This window comes from Spodoptera frugiperda, chromosome 1 (genome assembly GCF_023101765.2).
Source record: "Spodoptera frugiperda isolate SF20-4 chromosome 1, AGI-APGP_CSIRO_Sfru_2.0, whole genome shotgun sequence".
Lineage (NCBI taxonomy): Eukaryota > Metazoa > Arthropoda > Insecta > Lepidoptera > Noctuidae > Spodoptera > Spodoptera frugiperda.
In genome coordinates, this window is record NC_064212.1 from 1,197,145 (window position 1) to 1,220,637 (window position 23,493).

General features: G+C 35.4%; 1 protein-coding gene across 2 annotated transcripts in view; it reads left to right on the plus strand.

The window, feature by feature from the left end:
- LOC118273524 (dual specificity tyrosine-phosphorylation-regulated kinase 2) overlaps positions 1 to 23,138 on the plus strand; it is a 76,307-nt gene extending 53,169 nt beyond the window's left edge. For both annotated transcript variants that reach the window (XM_035590539.2, XM_035590538.2), the window contains exons 5-9: positions 82 to 220; positions 729 to 900; positions 2,749 to 2,892; positions 3,014 to 3,143; positions 18,853 to 23,138. In XM_035590539.2, coding sequence (XP_035446432.1) covers positions 82 to 220; positions 729 to 900; positions 2,749 to 2,892; positions 3,014 to 3,143; positions 18,853 to 19,042 — 775 coding nt within the window. In that variant the 3' untranslated portion in view covers positions 19,043 to 23,138. The remainder of the gene's footprint in view (positions 1 to 81; positions 221 to 728; positions 901 to 2,748; positions 2,893 to 3,013; positions 3,144 to 18,852) is intronic.
- The last annotated feature ends 355 nt before the right edge of the window (positions 23,139 to 23,493 follow it).

A 23,493-nucleotide genomic window follows, 5' to 3' on the forward strand; every position in this document is an offset into this window, starting at 1 on the left:
TCTTAGGTCAGCAGTGCTGACCAAAAGCCTCTTCTCATTTTTGAAACTTATTGAACTAACAAAATTTATTTTAAAATCCAGCATCAATCTATACGAGCTGATCAAGAAAAACAACTATCAAGGGTTTAGCCTGAGCCTCATCAGGAGGTTCGCGAGTTCCCTCCTCCGATGCCTCAGGCTGCTAGAAGGGGAGAACATCATTCACTGTGACCTCAAACCAGTGAGTTTTTGACCTCTATTTTAAAATCAGGACAAATATCATCTACCTCATTGAACAGTTTAATTTGTTTGGTCATGTATGGTGATGTTTTTTGGGTTTTTTGATTTTTCCGGTTACGTGCTTATGGACTGGCAACAATGGGGTTTTCAGTTCTCGAGGAATTGATCATGTCTTTAGGACTTTTGTTAGTTGTGACTTGATTGATGAGAAGCAAATATCAATTAACTAAATCAGGAAATCATTGTTTTAATAATACTTATTAGATTTTTTAGTTCATTTCTATTTGTTTACATGAAATCATTCCTGTCATCTTCAGGAAAACAAACCTAATCTTCAGCTCGCCTTATGTACCACTATTATTGTGTACATCATCATCAACATCAGCCTGTTCTCGTATTGTGCATATTAAATATTAATTAAATAATACTAATTCCAGTAACTAAGTCCTAAGTAGTTGTTAATTTTTTGAATAAAGTTCCTAATCAAAGAATTCTCCGGATGTTTTCAGGAGAACATCCTACTAAAAGCGAGAGGCAGTTCCTCAATCAAGGTGATAGACTTCGGGAGCTCGTGCTACACGCATGCGCGGGTCTACACCTACATACAGTCGAGGTTCTACCGCAGCCCTGAGGTCATACTGGGCCTGCAGTACGGGACCCCTATCGATATGTGGAGCATGGGTGAGTGGTCTCTTAATTAATTTTAATAGGTTTCGGTTAAGTTAGAAGTGAATAGGTTATGTGAAAACTGTAATTTGAAGACACCAAAGTTCTTATAGGCTCGTACGTATTATTATTTATGACATACGAATATCAATAGGATATACAGAGCTATTTCATAATACCCTTACCGCCGCACACAGAGTCATTTAATGATTACTTAACCCTTTAGAAATTGTTTTCGGAACAAAAACGGTACTAAGGAATAGTTTAAGTTATCATTAAATATCTCTGAGTTAATAAACTAATTTTATAGTAAAGCTTTAAAAACTCATGGTCAATTTTAAATGACTACTTCACTTACAATAACTGATATCCTACTTTCAAAAAAAATGTGACTAATGGTTGACTGTCGATGTGGTCAAATCTCAAAAGCTATTTTGTTTTTCTAACCATTGTGTTGTAACATCTTTATGCTATAGCACCGTTGTTCGTCCCAATTATTAATTAAATACTAGGTACATATTTACCTATTACAAATGCCTATTAAAACATTATGTAAGTCTTTTTACAAGCTTCTATATAAAATAGTGATGGACCTCAAAGCCTCAATTGTGTATTACGTATAGTAATTATATTTGACACAGTATTAGAGTAATTTGCTAAGTAAATGTATGTTACTTGTTGTTATTTAATTTTGATTGGTAATGTCGATTTTAACGACAGCTGACATTCAGTTGTGACTTTGTTGATGTCATTGTTAGTGCTGTAATAGTAATTTATTATAGGTCTCTGATTTAATGCCTAGATCGGAGAGAATCATTGTATTTATTTCATAAGTTGCTACAACAAAGAAATTAATAAAATGTACAGCCATACTTCGATAAAGTGATTTTTATTATAAATAATAATCTATACAATATTTGAACAACATTTTGAAACAAACATAATAAAGAAGGGCCAAATTAGAAATACTCTTAACCATCGAGCATGCATGAGAAGACTGATGACTGTTGATGAAACGAAAGAGGTATGTAAGATTCGTAGAAATTGGCGGCCCATTGTGTCTACTTTCCTCCATGGGAGACATTGCCATAGTATATTAACATCAGCAGATAAATCTAAACCTTGTAAAATACAACCCCAATTACATTTTACAACTGAAAGTTTTCTAACAAAAGCGTTCAAGGAAATTAACTTAAATAACATTAATGTAGGGAAAGTGGCAATTAGTATTATCTTACGGAACACTACCTAACACCAACACTGTCTAACTGCTGCTTTTATATCCTATTTGATTTTAGGGATATTTATTTTCGCTTAAAATATAATTATCAACGTTTTAAATATTTAACAGATATGAATTTAATAATCATTCAACAGTGCCAATGATGTTCTAATTCCTTCAATATCTATTTAGATCAAACTGCGTACGTCGGTACAACATCTATTAAACAGCCTCAAAGGTCAAATAGCTCTCGTTATACCATGTTTAGGAAATAAGTAATCCTCTTTCTCTTATTTGCATTACAGTTGCGTGTAACATATTTACATACATTCAAATTTAATTGCCCCATCAGCAATCCCTTTACAATCATCTTCCATACAAGAGTGGACGCGTCACAATCCTTAGCTTATAGAAAGTGAGGGAGAAAGGTGACCCCATGATTCGCACAGCAGACATCGACACTATGGAATGCAGCCTTTACGCAACTTATGATCGACGGCAACGCCTACCAACAGTTGCTCATCACTTATCTTAAATAAAAAATACCCGTAATAGTCGGACAAGTATTATTAAGTACTTAGAATTATGTAATTATCAAAATAGGTATACAAAATATTAATTATAATCTACGTTGGTCCCAGGTTGCATCCTAGCGGAACTCCACACTGGTTACCCGCTGTTCCCGGGCGAGAATGAATCAGAGCAGCTGGCTTGCATCATGGAGCTGCTTGGACCACCTCCTCCAGACCTGCTGCTGCATGCTACAAGGAAGAGATTGTTTTTTGGTGAGATAATCATGTTTCCATTAAACCATGGGATGACCTAACTGTGTCTTAATTTTATTACCACTGTATACATGTAGACGTTGTAAGTTCGTCTTTAAATGTATCTTTTACTTTTATGCAGACTCAAAAGGCTGCCCCCGCAGCATCACCAACTCCAAGGGTCGGAAGCGGAGGCCTGGTACCAGGGCTCTCACCACCATCGTGAGGTCCGACGACCCTGCCTTCCTGCACTTCTTGCACAGATGTCTTGAGTAAGTCTTATTTTATACGCTTTCTTTTCATATTCTATTTGATTTTAGGGATATTTATTTTCGTTTAAATAATCATCAGTGTCTTAAATATTTAACAGATTTGAATTTAATAATCATTCAATAGTGCCAATGATGTTCTAATTTCTTCAATATCTATTTAGAACAAACTACGTACATCGGTACAACATCTATTAAACAGCGGTAAAGGTCAAATAGCTCTCGTAATACCATGTTTAGGAAATAAGTAATCCTCTTTCTCTTATTTGCATTACAGTTGCGTGTAACACATTTACATACATTCAAATTTAATTGCCCCATCAGCAATCCCTTTACAATCATCTTCCATACATGTGCTGATTACTTTAACATCATTACCTATTGCCATGGCAGTAAAGTACTCCTCGAGTGTGCAACGTTACTGCCAGTTATATCATTCTACTTACAACATCACTTAATTTCAATTACCAGTAATAGAATGTTGTAAATAGCCACAATCAAAGTGCCATAAAATCCGTACCGGTATTCTAAATAAGAAAATTATAGCAGATTTCCAAAGTGTAAATGATTGAAATTATTTTGTGGCAACTGTCCGGTGCCATGTTTAATGATATTACCACGTTACATTAAAGTTGTATTGCTCTTTTTTATAATTATATCTGTGTTAGTTCCTAACTAGTGCGGTTTTTACCTGGTCCGTTGCTGAATAACCTAGATTGATTAATTGATTACGTTGTAAGAAATCTTGATTAGTCAAAGATTTAATAATTGTGTGATAATCACTTGTTAATCTAGTTCGAGGTGACAATGGAGTAGATTTATAAATTGCATTTTGTATCGTTATGATTGCACCACAGTTTTAACAGCTTTAGTTATAAAATAGTAAGAGGGAAAGTGTAAATAAGTTTTTCCATAAAACCAATCAAACAATTAACAATGGTTTTTGGCTATCACACCATGAGAATCTTCTAAACCCCAACTTCCTCGCACCATAAAAATAAAAGGCCGCTTCCATTGAAAGATTACAATGAAACAAATCATGATGTGCCACGTCCAATCTCAAATCGTTGTCCAAACGTTTGATATTACGTACTAGCTTTTGCCCGCGACTTCGTTCGCGTGGAATAGTGACTTCCGGCAAATTTTTGGTTTTAACCACATAGTTCCCGATCTCGCGGTATCTCTTCAAAAATGAGATGTGGAAGATATTCCAGGGAACTTTTCAAAAATCAACATAATGAGCTCTGCGTTTGAATTTAATAGATGTATACTCACTTAGGGCATTGAAAAAATAGTTTAAAAACGGACTTAAACTAAAGAAATATTAATAATCTTTCCGAACTTAAGATGAAAACTAACTTAAAACGAAAGAAAGCTACAAATTACGAATTTATAACAATTAAAAAAGAAATTATATTACAACCTATCCTCTATGCTATAATAACCAAGCTTAAACTAAATAATTTAAAAGAAACGACTTAAATTTAATCCTCTAATTAATTTATAAATTAAACTTACAATTGCGTGTAAAAAACTAACTACAGTAACTACTAAATATCGATATCAAGCTAAACCTACGTTAAATAGTTTAACCAGAAAACCAGGAAAACTTTAACAAATAAACTTATTAATTGACAAATACAACGAAACCAATTTAGAATATACGAAACAGCAGGACCACTACAGACAAATAATCATTCTACTGACAACATCACTTTTTCAATTACGATAGTACCGAAGCGCTCGGCCGATACCCAACCACATGAATGTAACGAAACCATAGCGCGATCTATTTCGAACTATCGAGGATAAAGACAACTTGGATTATTTATTTATACTCCGTTCGGGCATTTTCTTTGTACTAAATGTATTATATTGATATTACCATTTTTCATACCTTTTTACTATTTATTTACTTTTTTTCGATGAATTAAAACAATAACATGAACCGAAGTCGTGTAACGATCGACATAGAATTATCTATACTCCGTTAGAGCGTTTTCTTTGTACTAAAGTTGTATTATATTATATTTTTCATTGCTTTTTACTATTTTGATTAAAAACAAATTTAATGAATTAAAACAATAACATGAACTGAATCAATTGTAATCTAGCACGAGCGCGATCAATGCCATCTATTTATGAAAACATTAATACGTACTTTATACGGAATTTTTGAAATAAAAATATCCTATGTCCTTTCTAAGGTTCTAAACTATATCTGTACCAAATTTCAACCGAATCCGTCAAATAGTTGCGGAGATTAATGGTATAAGCATAGAATGTTCGACGTGATTCTTTAATTTGACATAACTTTTTTATTTATGAACCGATTGACATGAAACAAACACTAAATGTAAATTTAAGCATCCCACAATATATTCGTGAAAACCGCATCCAACACGGATCAGCCGTTTCTGAGATTAGCGCGCACAGACGAACAGACAAACAGACAAACAGACAAACAGACAAACAGACAAACAGACAAACAGACAAACAGACAAAAAAAAAGTTAATTACATTTTTGGGTTCGACATCGACATAACAATAACCCCTGCTATTTTTTTTATTTTTATTTTCAATGTACAGACAGCACTTTTCTACGATTTTATTATATGTATAGATAAACTCTTGACGTTCCACGCCTATCTCAATTTCCCACACTAGACCGAGATCGTTCGTTATATTAGTCGTAGCGATGGGAAAGCAATGATGCGCTTACGCAATCGTGCGAATACCGCGCATTCAACGCTCGCTCAATGGGAAGACGTCATCTTCAACCGTATTAGATAGTGCTGCAAAAACTGCCTCTTTGTTTATCTCGATGTTTATCTTTGCTTCCATTTCTGGAGGTTAAGAATTCCGTGTCAGATGTTGCAATGTTTTACGTCCTCCAAGATTGTCTATTATTATGGATTCGCTGTGGAATTTCGTGGAAGATTATAGACCTACTACCTAAGTCACATCGTCATTAGGTTTATGTTTAATCGTCAAATTGCTGTGATTACTGCTTGTAAAAACCTAATTATGCTTAGCCGAAATCAGCACGTTTCTCAATTTAATCTTAACCTTTGACTTCACGTGTCGTATGGAATTCCTATCAGTACGATCGTGTGTTAATAGTATATCATTTTGAAATTGTTTGAGCACTCGATCAATATTATTAAGCTTTGTCCTACATATTGACTTTGATGCTATGTGATTAATCAATGTTTTGCTGATTTGATTTATTCTGATTGGGTTTGCTACCTTAATTGGCTTGGGCCGTTCTAAATAAATGCTTAAAATAAAGTTTTATTTTATGCTAGATGTACCTTATTGGTGCAACATCTAATTTGGCACTGACGAAGTTTCGTTTTTAGGGAAGGTTTTTTTTTGTGTTAGTACTTAGGTTATACCACATTGCGTTTACTTTTATACACTTACTCTTTTATGGAGATGTCATTCTATTCATGGCAACAGGTTGTTCGCACACACAATATAATCAAATGTTACACAATGCGGCCCGTCTTCATCTAAAGTATGCAAAATTCGGACGCTACCATTGATTCCATTTCCTGAGCCATCCATTCCATATGCGGTTTCTAATTTATATAACGAACTATTATCAATGTTTGTAGAAAGTATTGAAAAACCTGTTTCTTTTATATTTTAGCCGGTTGGATCGGTAAGTGAACTTATCTGATGCCTTTTCTTTCCTTATTAGATGATTTTAACTTATTATTTGATGTTTCCTGAGTTCTTCCTAGCTTCTGTTTGTCTGGTTGATGTTTATCGTGATCTGATGTAAGCTCTGTGGAAGGTAGAAGTTTGTTGTGTCAGTGTTTAATGTGATGGGTTGGAGATAGACTTGTGTTTGGTTTTTTAAGTCTGATTGTGATAGTGGTGGATATTATAGGATGATGCACTTTGTTTGCCTGTCGAGTTTATTTATTTGAGTTAAATAAGGAGTTATTTACTTGTCTTATCTTGTACATTGGCTTGTATCAAGAAGAACAATATACTATTTTATACTAAAATTGAGTTTACGTGATTAGTAAATCATGCGAGAGATCAGCCACGTTTCACGCAAACGTAAAACCCACATGTCGAATAGAAAAAGATGGACACGTGCGATTTACCATATACATAGCATACACTCCACCATGAATGACATAACATGCGACAATTCCACGCATAATGAAAACCCAACCATCTGTGAACTTAACACAACTAATCCAAACACATATGCTAATATTCACACATCTGCCTAACAAACTTAATAATGCAGCCACTAAAATAGAAAGTGAACTCAAAAACAATAGGCATAAGGTAGGAAATGAAATAGTTGGATACAAAGTAAAGGTTGAAAGACGACAGAAATAAGAATATGACTTTCTCCAAGTTCACACCTCTTTGCTGTAACGTCAAGTGCGAGGCGGAATGGGAAGTGATGAGGCTGTCGAGCTGATGTCTTTGCCTTGATCGGATCTAACGTTTTTAGAACAGCAGTATTTTTGAAATGGGCTGACAGTATCTCAGTTTGTTTCCATCGGCCAATGGAGGAGTATATTGCCGTGGTCGCCAAGCATGGCCATATTCGTCAAGCTCGGTCATATTCGCCAAGCTTGGCCGTGGTCGCCAAGCTTGGCCGTGGTCGCCAAGCTTGGCCGTGGTCGCCAAGCTTGGCCATGGTCGCCAAACTTGGCCGTGGTCGCCAAGCTTGGCCATGGTCGCCAAGCTTGGCCATGTTCGCCAAGCTTGGCCATGGTCGCCAAGCTTGGCCATGTTCGCCAAGCTTGGCCGTGGTCGCCAAGCTTGGCCATGTTCGCCAAGCTTGGCCATGTTCGCCAAGCTACCCATGTTCACCAAGCTTGGCCATGTTTGCCAAACTTAACCATGGTCGCGGTCGCCAAGCTTGGTCATGTTCGCCAAGTTTGGCAATGTTCGCCAAGTTTGGCCATGTTCGCCAAGATTGGCCATGGTCGCCAAGCTCGGCCATGTACGCCAAGCTTGGCCATGTCCACGAAAGCTAAGGGTTTGATTGGATTTTCGGATCGGACAAAATAAATTAGATAGGTAGGCGAGAAAATCAACAGTTTGTATAATTGTACCTGGTATAAGACAATATGCAGATCCTTAGTGGATGTTACATTCGAAAAATAAAAGGTATAATGTCGTGTTGTACGGTCTTCTCAGGCATTTCAAAAGTTTTTATTTTTTATGGTCTTTTAAAGGAAGTGTTACATATTTGCCTATTGCCTAACCTTTAGGTTCATAACATTTTAAGTGTTATTTTATTCATATATGCAAAGTTTAGAAGATGTTACATATTTACTAATACCTTAAAATTGCTACCAATCAGCTTAAATACTGCTCTAATGTGTTACGAGCTGTTTTCGCATAAAAATAAGTAAGTTTACATAATATTTGGTACAATTTCACTCGGTACAAAAATTGTTACATTGAATGGCCTATTTCTATAGGTATTTAGACGTAACATTGCATAACAGAAACTTAAAAAAACTAAACATGTTTAGAAATTTCATTGTCATCGCGTAGTCACGTCACCAAATGAATCTCCATATTGTTTTATTTCCTACAGTGTTAGTAATTAGACATAGTTTAATTTCAACTGCGTTTTAAGAGATAATTAAGTTATTAAAAAAGTTAACTCCTAAGTTTAATGTCTGCGTGTCTTCCTCAACGTGACCCTCAGTCGTCTCTATCTCAGTTTTCTCATCTCACTCACGTATAAAGAAAGGAAAACTAGATTACTATCAGTTAGGTTAAGTAAGCGATGACACGACTCACAAAAAGGTTAAGAATGTAATCATTATCTAGTCACATGGTTAGTGTCAATGGCAGAATTTTTTGGATACTGCTTTGCATCTGCCTCGAATTAAATCAATCATAAAATCTTGGGCATCCATTGCCTTGTAATGATATATAAAATTAAAGTGCGTCATATTCCAATGCAGAAATCAAATAGCGACAAATCAATGCAATCAGTGCATACTTACTTATAGTATATTACTTATAGTAATGTAATATTATTTATAGTTGCTTCCTCAAGTGTTCATCCACCTATATAATAATAAACTAGTTTAAAATAATTACAATCTAACATTCAATCTGTCTTCAATATATCAAGTCAATCGGACTTAGCGAGTAGTTCTCTCGGCTGGCGACACGAAACATTTCGCATCTCCGCCACTTCAACCGACTGGCGACCTTTTGGCCGTGAGAGCGGAGAAAGTGGTAGGGCCTACGTCATATTGTACAGTATATTACGTATATCTACACAACCCACACTACCTTACGTCGACGATGCTGCTGTAGATCCACTATCGGTGACATAAAACCAGATTACAAGTGACAAAAATGTCACATTGCTACATTTTTGTTTTATGTCCTCCGTAAAATGTAACCTCTCAACTTTTCTCATGGGAATTTATGATTAGGTCATATTAGATGTTGTATTTTTTACCAAAAAACGCTGAATTGGTAAGAGTATAATAATGGCGACTAGTTATTTCAAATTCAAAAAAAGAAAGCGTTTACAAATTTATTCGAAGAAAAATTAATAGAAAAATGATATCTATCCCACCTCTGTATTAGTAAGCAAATAATCAATTTATTGAATAATTCCAAGTTATAAATATCTGAGTATTAACATAATTGGCCGGAGAGTTCAAGATCGTATGCCGGTTTGGTTTGAAATCCGTGAAATGTGGGTGAGTAGGGGTGAAAGTGCATGCTCGGCACGGCCCGGTCTCGCTTTCATTCAAGTGGAGGTGCCACATGCACAAACACAATGCAAGATGGTTGTTGATCTTAGAAATATTATGAGACAAAGTGAGCACGTTTGTTCAGTAGTTTTTAACTGCACTTGATGCTGATCAGGTTCGAAGTTAAGGCTGATGATACAAAGGATCTTTAAAGGAATATGTTAGTTTTTTCACATTCCCTTACAAGTGATAAGCGCAAAATTTATGTAATAATTCTCTCACATCTTTATTTAATTTGTCTGGACATTAAAAGAGACCATGACCTCTGAGTTTGTTTCGGCATTTCTTTTTAGAATAGTCCGATAGCCTCATCTAGTTATTTAAGAGATTGACGAGTAAAAGGTGTTACATTGTAACCTATTTGCAAAAATAAATATCATTTATCATTAATGATTTCCAAAACTATCAAACTGCATTGCGTTTTTAAAGTAAAACTTCACTAAGTAAACCCTCTTAAGGTCTATATTACATTACACACAGATACTAACTATAGATAATCAGAAATATATGCATCGTATCGAGATCGGAAAGTAGACCAACGCACTCTGTGAACGTGTTTGCCTTTTATATACCATATACCTATATACATAGTTATATTTATATTTGCAGTTTCCTTTCTCAAAAGGAACAACATTCTATTTATATCTTAAAAGCATTGTGAAACTTGAAAAGTAGTTTCAAACCAGTTTTAATTAAAAGGGTGGCTTAGCAACAGTCGTAGGCACGCCTACTCTAGAGCCTAAGTTAATGGCGACAGTAATTTGAACACTAATTACGGGTAATCAGACTAAAGCTTATGAAATCTAAAAATGACGAGAACAAGTGTTAATTTTAGCATTTGGACTACATCAAAGGTTTCCTCTTAATTTTTTTTAAACTTTTTTGTTCTCTCGTAACAGTACAATTTCTTAGCATTGAAATTTTCATTTACATTCATCGAGGAATATAATTAGAGGTCCAAGCTTGGTAAATATACACAAAACAATATACCATAGATACACTTGTTTTCCGATAGAATCATTAGACCACCATAGATGGGGCCCAGTGGGGCTGATGTTTGATCCGGAGCTGCGAACGACCTAGGAGATTTACCGGGGCGGTTTAAAGCAGGAGTAGCCTCTCGCCTCGCCCAAGTTGAGAGAAGGCATTAGATGATTTTCCCTCCTTAAAAAAATATACCTGTTTCCTAAATGGGATACGTATATCACATTTAAATTTAACTATTCTATTACTCTATTGCCATCACTCACGTAACATGAGCATGTGGTTACAAATACATAAATATCATATTCATAGCAGCCTCTCTTCACATGGTGACGTCACATCAATCAAACTGATTCACTTGAGATGCGTTAGGTAAGAGTTTGGTATAGAAGCACAATCATCCGTCTCTTGAGCTGTCCAGGTCATGGCCATGTCTAGATTCGATCTTTATAGCCTTTTTAATTTATACATCGTATATCGTTTTGTAATAACTGCGTATGAAGTATTAGTGTCTATATGGTGAGTGCTTGTTTCAAGATAACTTTTTGATTTAGGTACTTAGTTCTTGTCAAAATATTTAGTATTTTGAAATTGTTTTTTTCTGATTTTTTTTTCAGTACGAATTAGGTACATGATGAATTAATATAATCTATCTCAAAGAATAGCCTACTTCATTTTACAGCAACAGGTTGCTCATGGGCAGACGTGCTCCCTTGTAGGCCACATCGTCACTTACCACCAGGCGAGGAAGTGGCCAAAAGTCGACCCGTCAAATATAAGAATACCACATCCTTTCTTTGTCAGCTCATCTGCATCTTTCGTGAATTGTCATGAGTATTTAAATATGAATAAATAAAATCCGCTTAGTTGATTGGTCCACAATTATTATCCTCCTAAGTTTTTTATGTATAATATTTCTACACATGTCTAGACTTACAAACGTCTCAATAAATAAAGATTTCTATTTGTCTGTCTGTAAATTTTCCTCACCATCCCATTCTTCATCAGCATGTTTGTTCACATTCCGTTTAACCGCAAGTTGTACGGTTGCGCATACGCATCTACGCGGTACGCAGTGAAAGGTTACTGCGATGACGTAACTGCGATCATCCGTCGCCAACGACCTGAGAGTATGATGTGATGTGCATTTTTTAACTTTTTTTTTATAGTACAACCGCAGGTCATTTTACAACAATCTGTCAATGGATTTTTAACCTTCATTGCTATGTTATGAAGTTCAAAATTGAGGTTTTATAGACTATTTTGTAGCAAAGATGCTGCAAGTCGTGTTACCACAATCTGTCAATAGAATTTGTAGCCTTCATTGCTATGTAATGAAGTCGAAAATAGTTTGAAGATTAGGGTTATGTTGATGTGCTGTTGTCTTAGTTTTTTACACGTGAATGAACATTGACAGGAGCTGGTTGCGTAATGTGAGGTTGTTGTTTTTGGGTTATAGGCTACGGTCGTGATTATGTTGTACGATTTGTAGTTCTTACATGATTTGACGATTGATGGGTACTTAAAATGATGAGAGGAAAGAAGTATGGCTTACTATACCTATATGGCTATCTCTCATCTTCTCAATACACTAATGGCATGTAAATGGTAGTTCAACAAGTGCTTAAAAAATCAAAACATAATTACTGTGATTGACACCGACATTCGACAAGTTATGTCAAAGTAAAAATTAAATCAATACATTGACTTTTTTGTCCACTCATTTGACAAGCGTTTGAATGCTATTTATCTTGGCCTCCTAAAGCAGATCCTTAATGTTGTTGTTGGTGTTAAAATTATGTATTTAATTAACTACTAACTGTACGGCTACTACGGCTACGGCTACTACTAACTAACGGTTGGAAGCGACACCTATAGATTCTGAACGATTAATATAAAAATATACATTCTGCGAGACAAAATACAATTCCTCAGAATAACACAAACACATCTTTATAAAGGTTTACTTATCCCAAACCAGATATTTCCAAATGATGAGTTAATTAAAAAAACGCCTAAAGAAAAATTGTAGAGCTCTTGAACTCTTTAAACGACGATGGCGCGTGGGTGGTAAAGTAGTATGTCAGTCGTAATATACATATGTACATAGCTTTTTAAACGTCAATCATATCATTTTTAAACTGACGTAATAGTAAATAACCTTTGTGTATAGCTTGTTTGAAAGTTTTCTTCTCCTAAACAGCTGGACATTTTGTAATGATAGATTTTACATGCGATAGTTGATTGGTTAGACATTTTTACTGGTAGTCGCGACAGTGCAGAGCCGTTTATCGGGGCTCCGGCTCGAAAAGCAGGAGTAGTAGTGGGAACGAACGGGGTGGTCTTTAGTCAGTAAGAGTCTGACATTCCCTTACGCCTCGCCCAAGGCGATAGCAGTCATTGGACGATTTTCCCCACTTAAAGAATCGCGATAGTGATAGCCGTACTATTGGTCTCCTCTTAGCAAAATTACAAGATGGACTTAGGCTAGGTATGGCGGAATCGGTAATAAAACTAAAGATGGCAATGTTTCGACAGTTCGGCTAATGAGTAGCCAGTTAGTTGGTAGTCACAACCTACATAATCTTATAAGGGATGCTACTAATGTCTATGAATGTTGAAATGTTTTAAATCTTCAAAAGATAGTAATTCCTAACTCTTTGTAACAGTGGCTTTGGATGACTATAGTTTCTGATAGTGTTTTGTATATAGTTTATGAACTGGTATCCAGTCATCAAATCAGCTGATTATCAACTTTTTATTAAAAGCTTACGCGCTTATACACTTACGCGTGATTTCACTCGCTCTGCTCTGCTCTTATTTATTGTAGCGCGACGTTTTACAGCCTATACCATTCCTTGATATATATACTATCCAAGGCAAAAAGATTTTTTTCAAATCGGACCAGTAGTTCGGGAGATGCAGCGTTAAAAAGTAGGAATATTGTCAAAAATGTCATACTATCCATACGCCTAATTCTAGGTAAAGGTATATGCATTTCTGGCAAGAACGTAAGATACGGTGTGTATGCAAAGCACACACAACTGTAATCTAATCATGTAACATCATGGAAATCAGAAACAGTTTCTCTCCATGTTTTCTCTGCGAAACTAATGCCTTAGGCTTCCGTACAATACTAAATGTAGGTTTTATCTATGTTTTAATTAAAGGCGCCGTCTGACTCTGCCGCCATGTTTATCGGTTGACCATCTAGTGGCGCTGGGATTATCTTCTATCCCAGTTGCTAGTTTAATCAATTAGGAAAAGGCTTTTGTGTTATTTTTATTTTCTTATTAAAGCGTAGTATTTTAAGACTTATATAGGTAGATATACCTACTCAACGTAACTATTGAATATCGAATTGATCATATTTATATAGGATATAAATATCTTCAATCTTTATGACGTTTTTGTACAATAAGTTTAAGTTTAACAATACAAACACATTGTTTACTACTGCTGTACTGTTTTAAGTAGGTACCCAGGTATTTAATTGTTTCTTTCCTCATCTCTATATCAGAATCCCAACAATAAAAGGGTTACGTGTAAATAATCACCACTTGAAATAAAATAACGATTGTTACGAAACTTTCATCAACAAATTAAGTCTATCATCATTGGTTGCGTCTGCAGCTACAAGAGACGAGTTAATTGAAGCTTCATACGCGTGTTACGTCATTGCGTACTGCGTACCGGCTCTCTATGGTCTAGTCGAGTGGTTTCCAAACTGGAGCTATGTAGGTTGTAGAGCTCCTTCCCTCTTGCACTACTCAATGTTCGACCATTCTGACACAATTGTAATAGCAGACTAAGGCCCCTGGTCTGCATTACGACCTATTGAAATCATGTTCGTAAACTCAGGACGCAGTTTCAGGGAATTCAACCGCTACCAATATAAAAAATAAAATACAGAACGGTTGATTAGTGTGTCTTTTTACAGACAAAGCCTACTTAAAATTCTCTTGCAACCCGTGAGTTGCGTTACCCATAGTTTGGGAAACCCTGGTCTTTATTTATATCTTAGACTCATACTGTAGAGGATTTACCTGTATATTATCCGTTCTTCATTTTATGATAATTCTAGCTTGTAACAGCGGTTTCATCCACGTTCCCGTGGGATAAAAAGTATCCTACTCGTATCACCTAGCTTGTTAGCTCATACCCTGTCTGTATACTAAACATCAAAATTAGTTCAGCAATTTCAGTGTGATTTGATGAAACATCCAAACAAACTTTTTTGTTTTATTTAAATTATAATATCTGTAATCCCTCCCTAATATCTTTACTGTCCACTGAAAGAGAAATCTGATTTTTAGCATTGAGTGATTGAGTATCAGTATGTTATAGTACCAATGGATTAAAAATATACTTTTAATTCATAACTCATGTATTCAACGAGACAAAACACTTTTCTCTATTCAAAACTAGATCTATTCTCTTTTATATGGTCACACTGACAGTCCGCAGGCGCCATATTGTACGTGGGTTGCCATACTTAAAATGGAAGAATGAATTATTACGGCCGGTCCGTTTACTGGCCATAGAACGGTTACAAATTCCACTCCATTGAACTATTTGAAAGGGATTAAGAAATGCCCGGAGAAATATATTATGAGTCAATACGTAGATAAAGCCAGTTGCGAACTGAAAGTAACACGACTTAGCTTAGCTACAGATTCATTACAAAACATCATGGTAATTCCCATAGGATAAGGCGAAAGTGAATTCCTTTGTAATAAGTGATATTATTTTCTAAAAATGTGACCAGCCAACCACAGAAAGATAACTACAATCCCAAAATTACCGTCCAAGTTATGATATTATGGCAAACCCCTTCTTAATAGGGAGATCCTTGTTCAACAGTAGAGGCACGCGGATGTGAGGACTTAACCTGGATTTTTTAAATAAACGCCTCTTCGTTGACTCATACGTTAAAAATGCTTATTCATTATATTAGTATCAGTAATATATTTACTAATTTAGCTTAGCTTTTGGTTTGCAGACGTAAAACAGCTCGGCGGGCGGTCAAAATGTCCTAAAGTTGGTGGCTTTCGTAATCAGTAATTAGTCGCTATAGGTTTCTTAAGAACTAACATTTAAATAAGGTGATTTTCGATTATAATTTGGATTTACATTTCGAAAAAAAAAACGGTTCTTTCGGATTTTTAATTGTGCTGTGTCCGGTCTGGTACATTTTGTATTGAGCAATATGTGTAATGCATTCTGCATTTTTTTGTTTGTAAGACGTTGCTCCATATTGGATTTGTGTTCTGTAACGTGTGTCGTGATGTGCCTTTCACAAAGACATAATTTTACATAGACCCTAAGCAAAAATTAGACAGAAAAAATAAATACTATATCATGATAAGGGTTGCCGGTGCTCCAGCCCTAAGGGCAGGAGTGGGAACGGTGTGGTTTTTAGTAAGTCTGACACTCCTTCTCGCCTCATACAAGGCGGGAGGAGACACTGGATGATATTCCTCACTAAAAAAAAACATGTTTAGGTCTAGCCGGACACAATTTGTTTAATAATTCCCTTTCATCAATATATGATAGGGATGAAGGGATGAATAATATTAATTATTAACACAAATATTAGTGATTCATAGTTATGTTGATAATTCCCTTAATATTATCTGCTAATGAGATATTATAGAGAGAGAGTATTATAGGCATATTCTGAGTATGCCTATAATACTACCAGTCACCATACTAGACAGCTATCATAGCTGTTATGTAACAGAGCGGCGGTGCGTGCCATCTCCTTGCACACGCTGCTAATCCGCATTCCTCATAGATTAGGTGATACTTTTCTAAACGTGAGCTCATGCTAGAGTTTCCTTCGTATTTAGTAATATGTTTTATGGGCTATTGTAGTATTTTCTGCGTTGGGACTTGAGACCATCGTTTCTCAAAAGCGCTATATCAATTAATCACCTAGTTCAACTGACGGACAGACTGACAGACAGATAAAGTATAGACTATTTAACTGTACCTACTTATAACTAACTGGTACATAGGTACATGCAATAACCTAAAGATTATATTTGGATCATCAATAATTGCAATTACTGTCCCACATGACATTAAATTAATTATCTAATTCCTAAGCAATTCGGCTTCTCCAAACAAATCACCCTTCAAGAGATTCCTATAATTTGTAAACTCAGGTCATTGACACCCATGTAATACATAACCAATAACCAGTAGATATCCAGTAGACAGATGACATAACACAGGTCTTCCTATGACACGAGACACGTGAGAGGTAATTAAGATGGCCGTCAGTATTCGCGCCGCGTTAGCGTTTGTCACGCACTCTCGATTGCGACACCCTTTGTGCGACCAGTAGGAAGTGTGTGACGCATCTTATGAATGTTGGAGAGTTTGCAGGAAATGTTAATGTAATGGAAACTGTGTATTAGCAGGTTTAAGGAGAAAATGAGACGTGTTAGCGAGAAGGCAGTTCAGAAAATTTGTTGTTGATATGAAAATTAAACTGGTATAATGGAATAGATGTCCTATGCGTCCGCAGCTGCGGACTACCTAGCGGGTTACTGGGGCTCAGGCTCAAAAAGCAGGAGTAGGAACGGGGTGATTTTTTGACAGTAGGCGTTTCACATCCCCTCTCGCCTCGCCCAAGGCGAGAAAAGTCATTCGATGATTTTGAAACACTATAGCATTCTTCAAGATAACTAGCGTTCGCAATTCATAATGATAGTGAAGATTGTCTTTGTATCTTCAGTTCGGAGTCCTTCGAAGCTGTTTTGATTTAGCGAATTTATTTCAAAATGAGTAAACTCTACTAAAGTCCGTTAAGGTAGTTGAATTATTAATATCATGTCGGTCGCTAAGCGGGTCCCGGTCGGTACAAAAGTGACAGTTGTCGCCTTGATCCACATCCACATACACTGAAGGTAGCGTGGACACCAGTTGGGCAGCCGGGACACAGAGCTTGGAAAGGATCAGAGTTGACTTCAATGGATCATTTTATTTAAGGAATTATTTAGAAGATAATATTAATTCAGAAAGAACCATCGCTGGTTACACTTTTGAATGCTAAGACATGTGTTATTCCTCCGATAATAATTTTTGACTGCAAAGTCTACGAAGGACTAGCCACAGAAAGCTCTATGAAGAGACGAATGGAAGGAGCGTAGAGCGGCCTTTGCTCTGCAGTGGGAAGACCATAGCTGGAAATAAAATAAATAATAAAGTCTACAAACATCACTCAAGCGACACAACCGATAGAAATGGAATGCATTTATATTTTAGAACTTTCGACCTACAACAATGAATATTGTTACGTTTATTCATTGAATAATCGTGTCAATCTAAACAAACATTTAAAGGGGAATATAAATTAGGCATTCCTCACATTATTAAACAGTTAAACATGTCCTGTCTACAACAAACACGCCTCGAATCACATAATAATAACCACACATGGTTACCGCAAAAATAACTAAGCAATTATTTCACTTCTACATAAAATACCTATAGCAATTTGTTATTATACCTACTTGCAGCCGTTGCCAAATTAAAAAATAAACCTAATATTAAATAAATGCCGTTTTTAGGACAGGTTTTCCGTTCGTATCCATAGGGTTGGGCAATAGGAAGTTGTCGGAAGTTTTTGCAGGCCGTCTGGTCACTTAGGCAATGTAGTATGTCCATAAATGGGCAGGATGAAACATTTTCTTAGATTTTTTGCGGAATGATAAACGTTGAACGGTTACGTGAGTTGGGTAATAGATTTTAATGGGCTGCCATGTGATCCGTTGACGTAACGTTACGTAATTGTGAAGGGTTTATTACAATGAGTAGATGGGATCGCATATTTAGCTGGTTTAAGATTTACGATTTGTTTATGACTGTTAGAAATTGGTTATGCTCTGAACTCTCGTGTGTCAACAGCAACAAAATCAGAGTAGAACTAACTGTCATTTTCTTTGCAGATGGGATCCAAAGCGGCGAATCACTCCGACAGAAGCTTCACGCCACGAGTTCGTCACTGGATGTGCTCTGGGCACGGCGCCGGCTGGAGTGCTGGCCTTGCCTCGACTGGCACCGCCGCGGCCCACGCGAGGAGCCCTCCTGCACTCGCAATCCGCTGGTGACGTCGCCGCCATGCTGGGCAGGGCGTGACCTCGCGACTCCTGAGTGAGGGTCGGCTCCGGAGGCCTGCCGTAGACAGCTTCGTTTTGTTTCCGTAGGTACAACGAGTAGGACTCCGACAGGGCCTCGACAGGCTCACACATGACTTTAGTGTAATCAGTTCCATTATATTTGGTGTCCTTGTTGTTCTTATAGTGGAATTCAAGTATTCAGATGTTACATATAAGGGTGTTTGTAGTGTGTAAGCAATTAGTGAGGGATCAGAATTAGAACCTTCTGAGCGGACAATAAATCAAGGGCTATCAGAGGTCATCTGCAGCGACTGTAGCCCGCTCAACGAAACAGTTGAGCAACTTCCTTCGAGATTGTAACACGTAAGATTTACTGGGTGTCTAATTGTGTCCTATTCTCTGCTATTATTGCACATCCTTCATCTTCTATACTTTATGTCTGACCTTGAATGTGTATTTTTCTCCGTTTAGCCTAAATGGTCGTAAAAATGTCATTAAGGTGTTTACGACTGACAGTCATCAAATTAGATGAAGCATCGCCTCTCCAACACCAGTAGTTGTGAAGCAACACTAAAACACAGTAAACGACCCACAAATACGACGGGTAATGGGGTCATATCGGCAACATAATAGCCATTAAAGATACTTAGCTTAAATGAGTTACTTCACAACGTCTGCTTGCAAAAATTTGCCAAAAATGTTTTTGGGTTGTGTGCAAAAGTGGCAATTATATCTATTGTTACCTAATGTCACTTTGTTATCGGAAACTATTTAGTATTCGTGACTGTTTCAAATAGTTGAGTGCATTGCTTCTAGCATCCATATACACGGAATACAAATGAATGGATACATTAAAAAAGTGTCACAGAGTCGTAAATATTTCCCAACGTATATTTTGTTCAAATTTTTTTTAAACATTGACATCTTTACGACAGTATATTGTTTTTATTTGTGTGAAAAACAAAGTGAAGTTTTAAACAAAATGCGAACGTATTATTAAAGTGCCAAAGATCATTATTTCAGTAAGCTGAAGTATATTTCTTTCTTAGTTTATAGAATTTTCAATGATGTCTATCCAATGCCTGCTCGAGGTCCATGATATAGTAGATGAACTTAAACTTAATATTATACTAAATGTATATCTAATATCATATCGTCAAATATCATTCTTCTTTCGATGTCCAGGTAGAAGTTTCCAGAAGTTTCTGTTCAAAGCCCCACTGTCCAATGTTGTGTCGACTGAAACATAGTACAAGTTTGTATACGTTCTCATATCACAAAATGGCTCTATATATACGTTAAAATACTTTATATTATGTGCACTAAACGACTGTGTTTATAGAATCTATAATGATGAATGGAATTAGAGAGACCAGTGCGCTGAATTAGACTATAAATTAGTATTTCTCGCAATACGTCTGACACAATTTCGTGTATTATCGAATGATTCCACGATCGACATTTTAGTGTAGAATGGCTTTTACTAATTCCATTTATCATTATTAGAAGCAACAAGTTGGAAGCTTATGTAAAGTTTTCAATCTAACAATAATATTACTCTAGATTTATCAATTTGATCGTATTATTAGGAGGCAATAAAACGCGCCATTTTTGTTCGCATTCGTTTCAAAATGAGAATGCATTAGGATTTGTTTTTTTGTTTACACGCGATCACAGATAAAATATTGCTATATTTGGCCGGTGTTATGTCGAATGAAAACCTCTTTGTTTATTTTTGTGGAATTTGCTACCTACTTACTGTTGATTCATAATAATACGAACAAATGAATTAGTCAAAATATTAGATAATTGTATAGGATAATAGTAAAAAATCGGGTATATAGATAATAAATGTTCTAGTTATTGTGATGTTGTAGATTTTTGTAAAATTCATTATAATGTTAGTAAGATATCTAAGCTTTAAATAATCGAAGTGTTGTTAGTCGAGTAGTCAGTTTTCTTTTATTATTGTGTAGTTGAATTTAAACGTTTATTATTAAATAAATAGAGATAATTTCAAAAGTTTTTTGCTGCAGTGTTTAAGTACAGCATTATTTATTGTTTAAATAAAAAATGTGATATCGTCGTGTTAAGTAATATATTGAACAAAATTGACTTGAAAATAATATTATTGTGTAGCTATTTTATGTTAAAATACTTTGGCTGTAATTGGGAATATGGAAGTATTAAATACTTGTTTGGATTTGTTGAATAAGTTTACTTTGTAATAGACAAGCCTGTTTTAATTATTGTGCTTTATATCTTGGACATAATCGACAAAAATACAGAAAAGACACTATGTTGACTGTTTCGTTTTGACAGCTATAAAATTAAATCTTATCGCGCCTTTTTTACTAAGTGACAGTACTCACAGATAATATAAGAATCGAGAGTGTCCAAGGTGTAGCACAATAATTGGTAATGTGGTAACGCCAAAAATGCAATTTTTGTCTCCTCTCATTGACAAACAAGTTTTCCAATGTTTATTTAATGTATAAATAAGTAGATGTAAAATTATTTCGCAAACTAAGCTTGCTTATATACTTGAAACAGCTTGAATTATTTATAAAAACAAATAAGTCTTGCCTAACTTAGTTTTTTATCATTAACTAAGGCACATATTACGTTAGTATAAAGTTTCTAGTCAAGAATTAAAGTCATTGATTTAATAGAATAACGAACGGACCAATGTCTTTGGTTCTATAGCTTTTTCATATAAAAAAATATTAGTATCTGTCTTGTGTAGAGTTTTTTAAATAGTAGTCTATCAAACATCGAATTTGTCATGTTTCATCAAATTGCGTCAGTGTAAAAACAACCTTAGGTGTTACAAAATATGTCTTCAAATTCATTTTCAATTTGTTTTGTGAACTTTAACTGTCTAGTCAATCGATAATAAGTTTAGTGTGAATCGATTTAAATAACTCTAGTATTATGTGTCTAATTTAAGTTGTCTTTATGTTCCTATTTTTTGTATCCATTGTTGTAATATTCTTTTTAATAAGTATCTTCATTTTAAGTGTCGAAATTGGACTGTCACATTCTATTGTTTATGTATGTTTAGTTTCTAGAAATAAGTTGATGGACAAATAGCTCTTTCTAGTCTATAGTAAGAATTTGTTACTCCTAGGAAATGGTCTAAGATTGTATATACTCTTATCATTTTAGCGTTAGGATTAGGCCAAGCCAAACTGTGAATTGACTAAGTATTCGTAATGATTTAGACAAGGGGATGTATTGTGACAACTGCCAACGTCTCAATTTATAATCTATTGATTTGACAGCTGACATTAACTGTCATCTGTCAATAGAAATGTCAGTGTCAAAAATGTGATGGATTATTTTATTTTGGCGTGGGTGTAGTCATTGTTTCGCTGCGCTGTGAAACAGGGAAGGCATTATTTGTCCTGTATTATCTTAACCTCTTTCTCGCACTGAGACAATGATAGTTTTAACATAATACATCCTCTATGGCGGGTACAGACTAGCGATTGGTCCATACCATCCATAATTGCAAAAGCAAAACATTTGAGCAATTCCATTTATGAAATGCTGTTAAATTTGAATAACTACTGTTAATGTTTAACTATAAAATGAATATCGAAATAAACTAAATATTACACCGTATCTTTCGCTAAATTAGTTGACTAATTGCGTTTAATGTTGATCAGTCGCGGCCTCTGAACCCGCCGTTACCAATTAGTGATGCAACAAATACAAATTAATTTTATGCACCATATCGTAGTACCAATACTCAAATAGGTTACTTTTTTAAATATGGGACGTTCGAAATAGTTCATGATCAAAACATAGATGGCGTGATTCTATATTACGTCATCTATTAACTGAACTTCAGTTTAAATGTTTTTTTTTTCGTGTTAATTGATTTTTTCGTGTTTTAGTAATATTTAGTTATTAGTTGCATCACTAATACATTATGTTAGTGGAACAACGTGTTTGTGATTTTGATGAAGATGTTAGAAACTAGATAATGGTCGTCTACCAACGTATGTACGTATGTACCAGTTATATGTATTGTATGTACAACATATATGTATCACTCGTCAGATATATTTGTTCTAATTGAATCGTCATGATTAAAGTTCTTCCAAGCACTTGTTTTGTATTATTTAATTAATTATTATGTAGTAGTTATCTACCTATGTAGGTAGCTCACTCTACTTTCGAAAGACATGTCATTTTTGGTTATGCTACTAAAATATGAGGTATCCGGAAGAAGTATTAGGAAAAAACCAAACAAATAAGGAGGAGATATTTTATTTTATTTGGTTAGCTACGGTTAATTTTTTTATGGTATAAGCCGGTAAAAGAGCAGACCAGAATCTGGATCACCTCAGGATCAGATCAGGTGATCTCAATCAATCAATATCAGGTGACGTTACTAGTGCGTTGCCGGCTTTAGTTAGGAATTTAACGGTTGTTGGGGTATCGGAAACCTCATTAACAAAA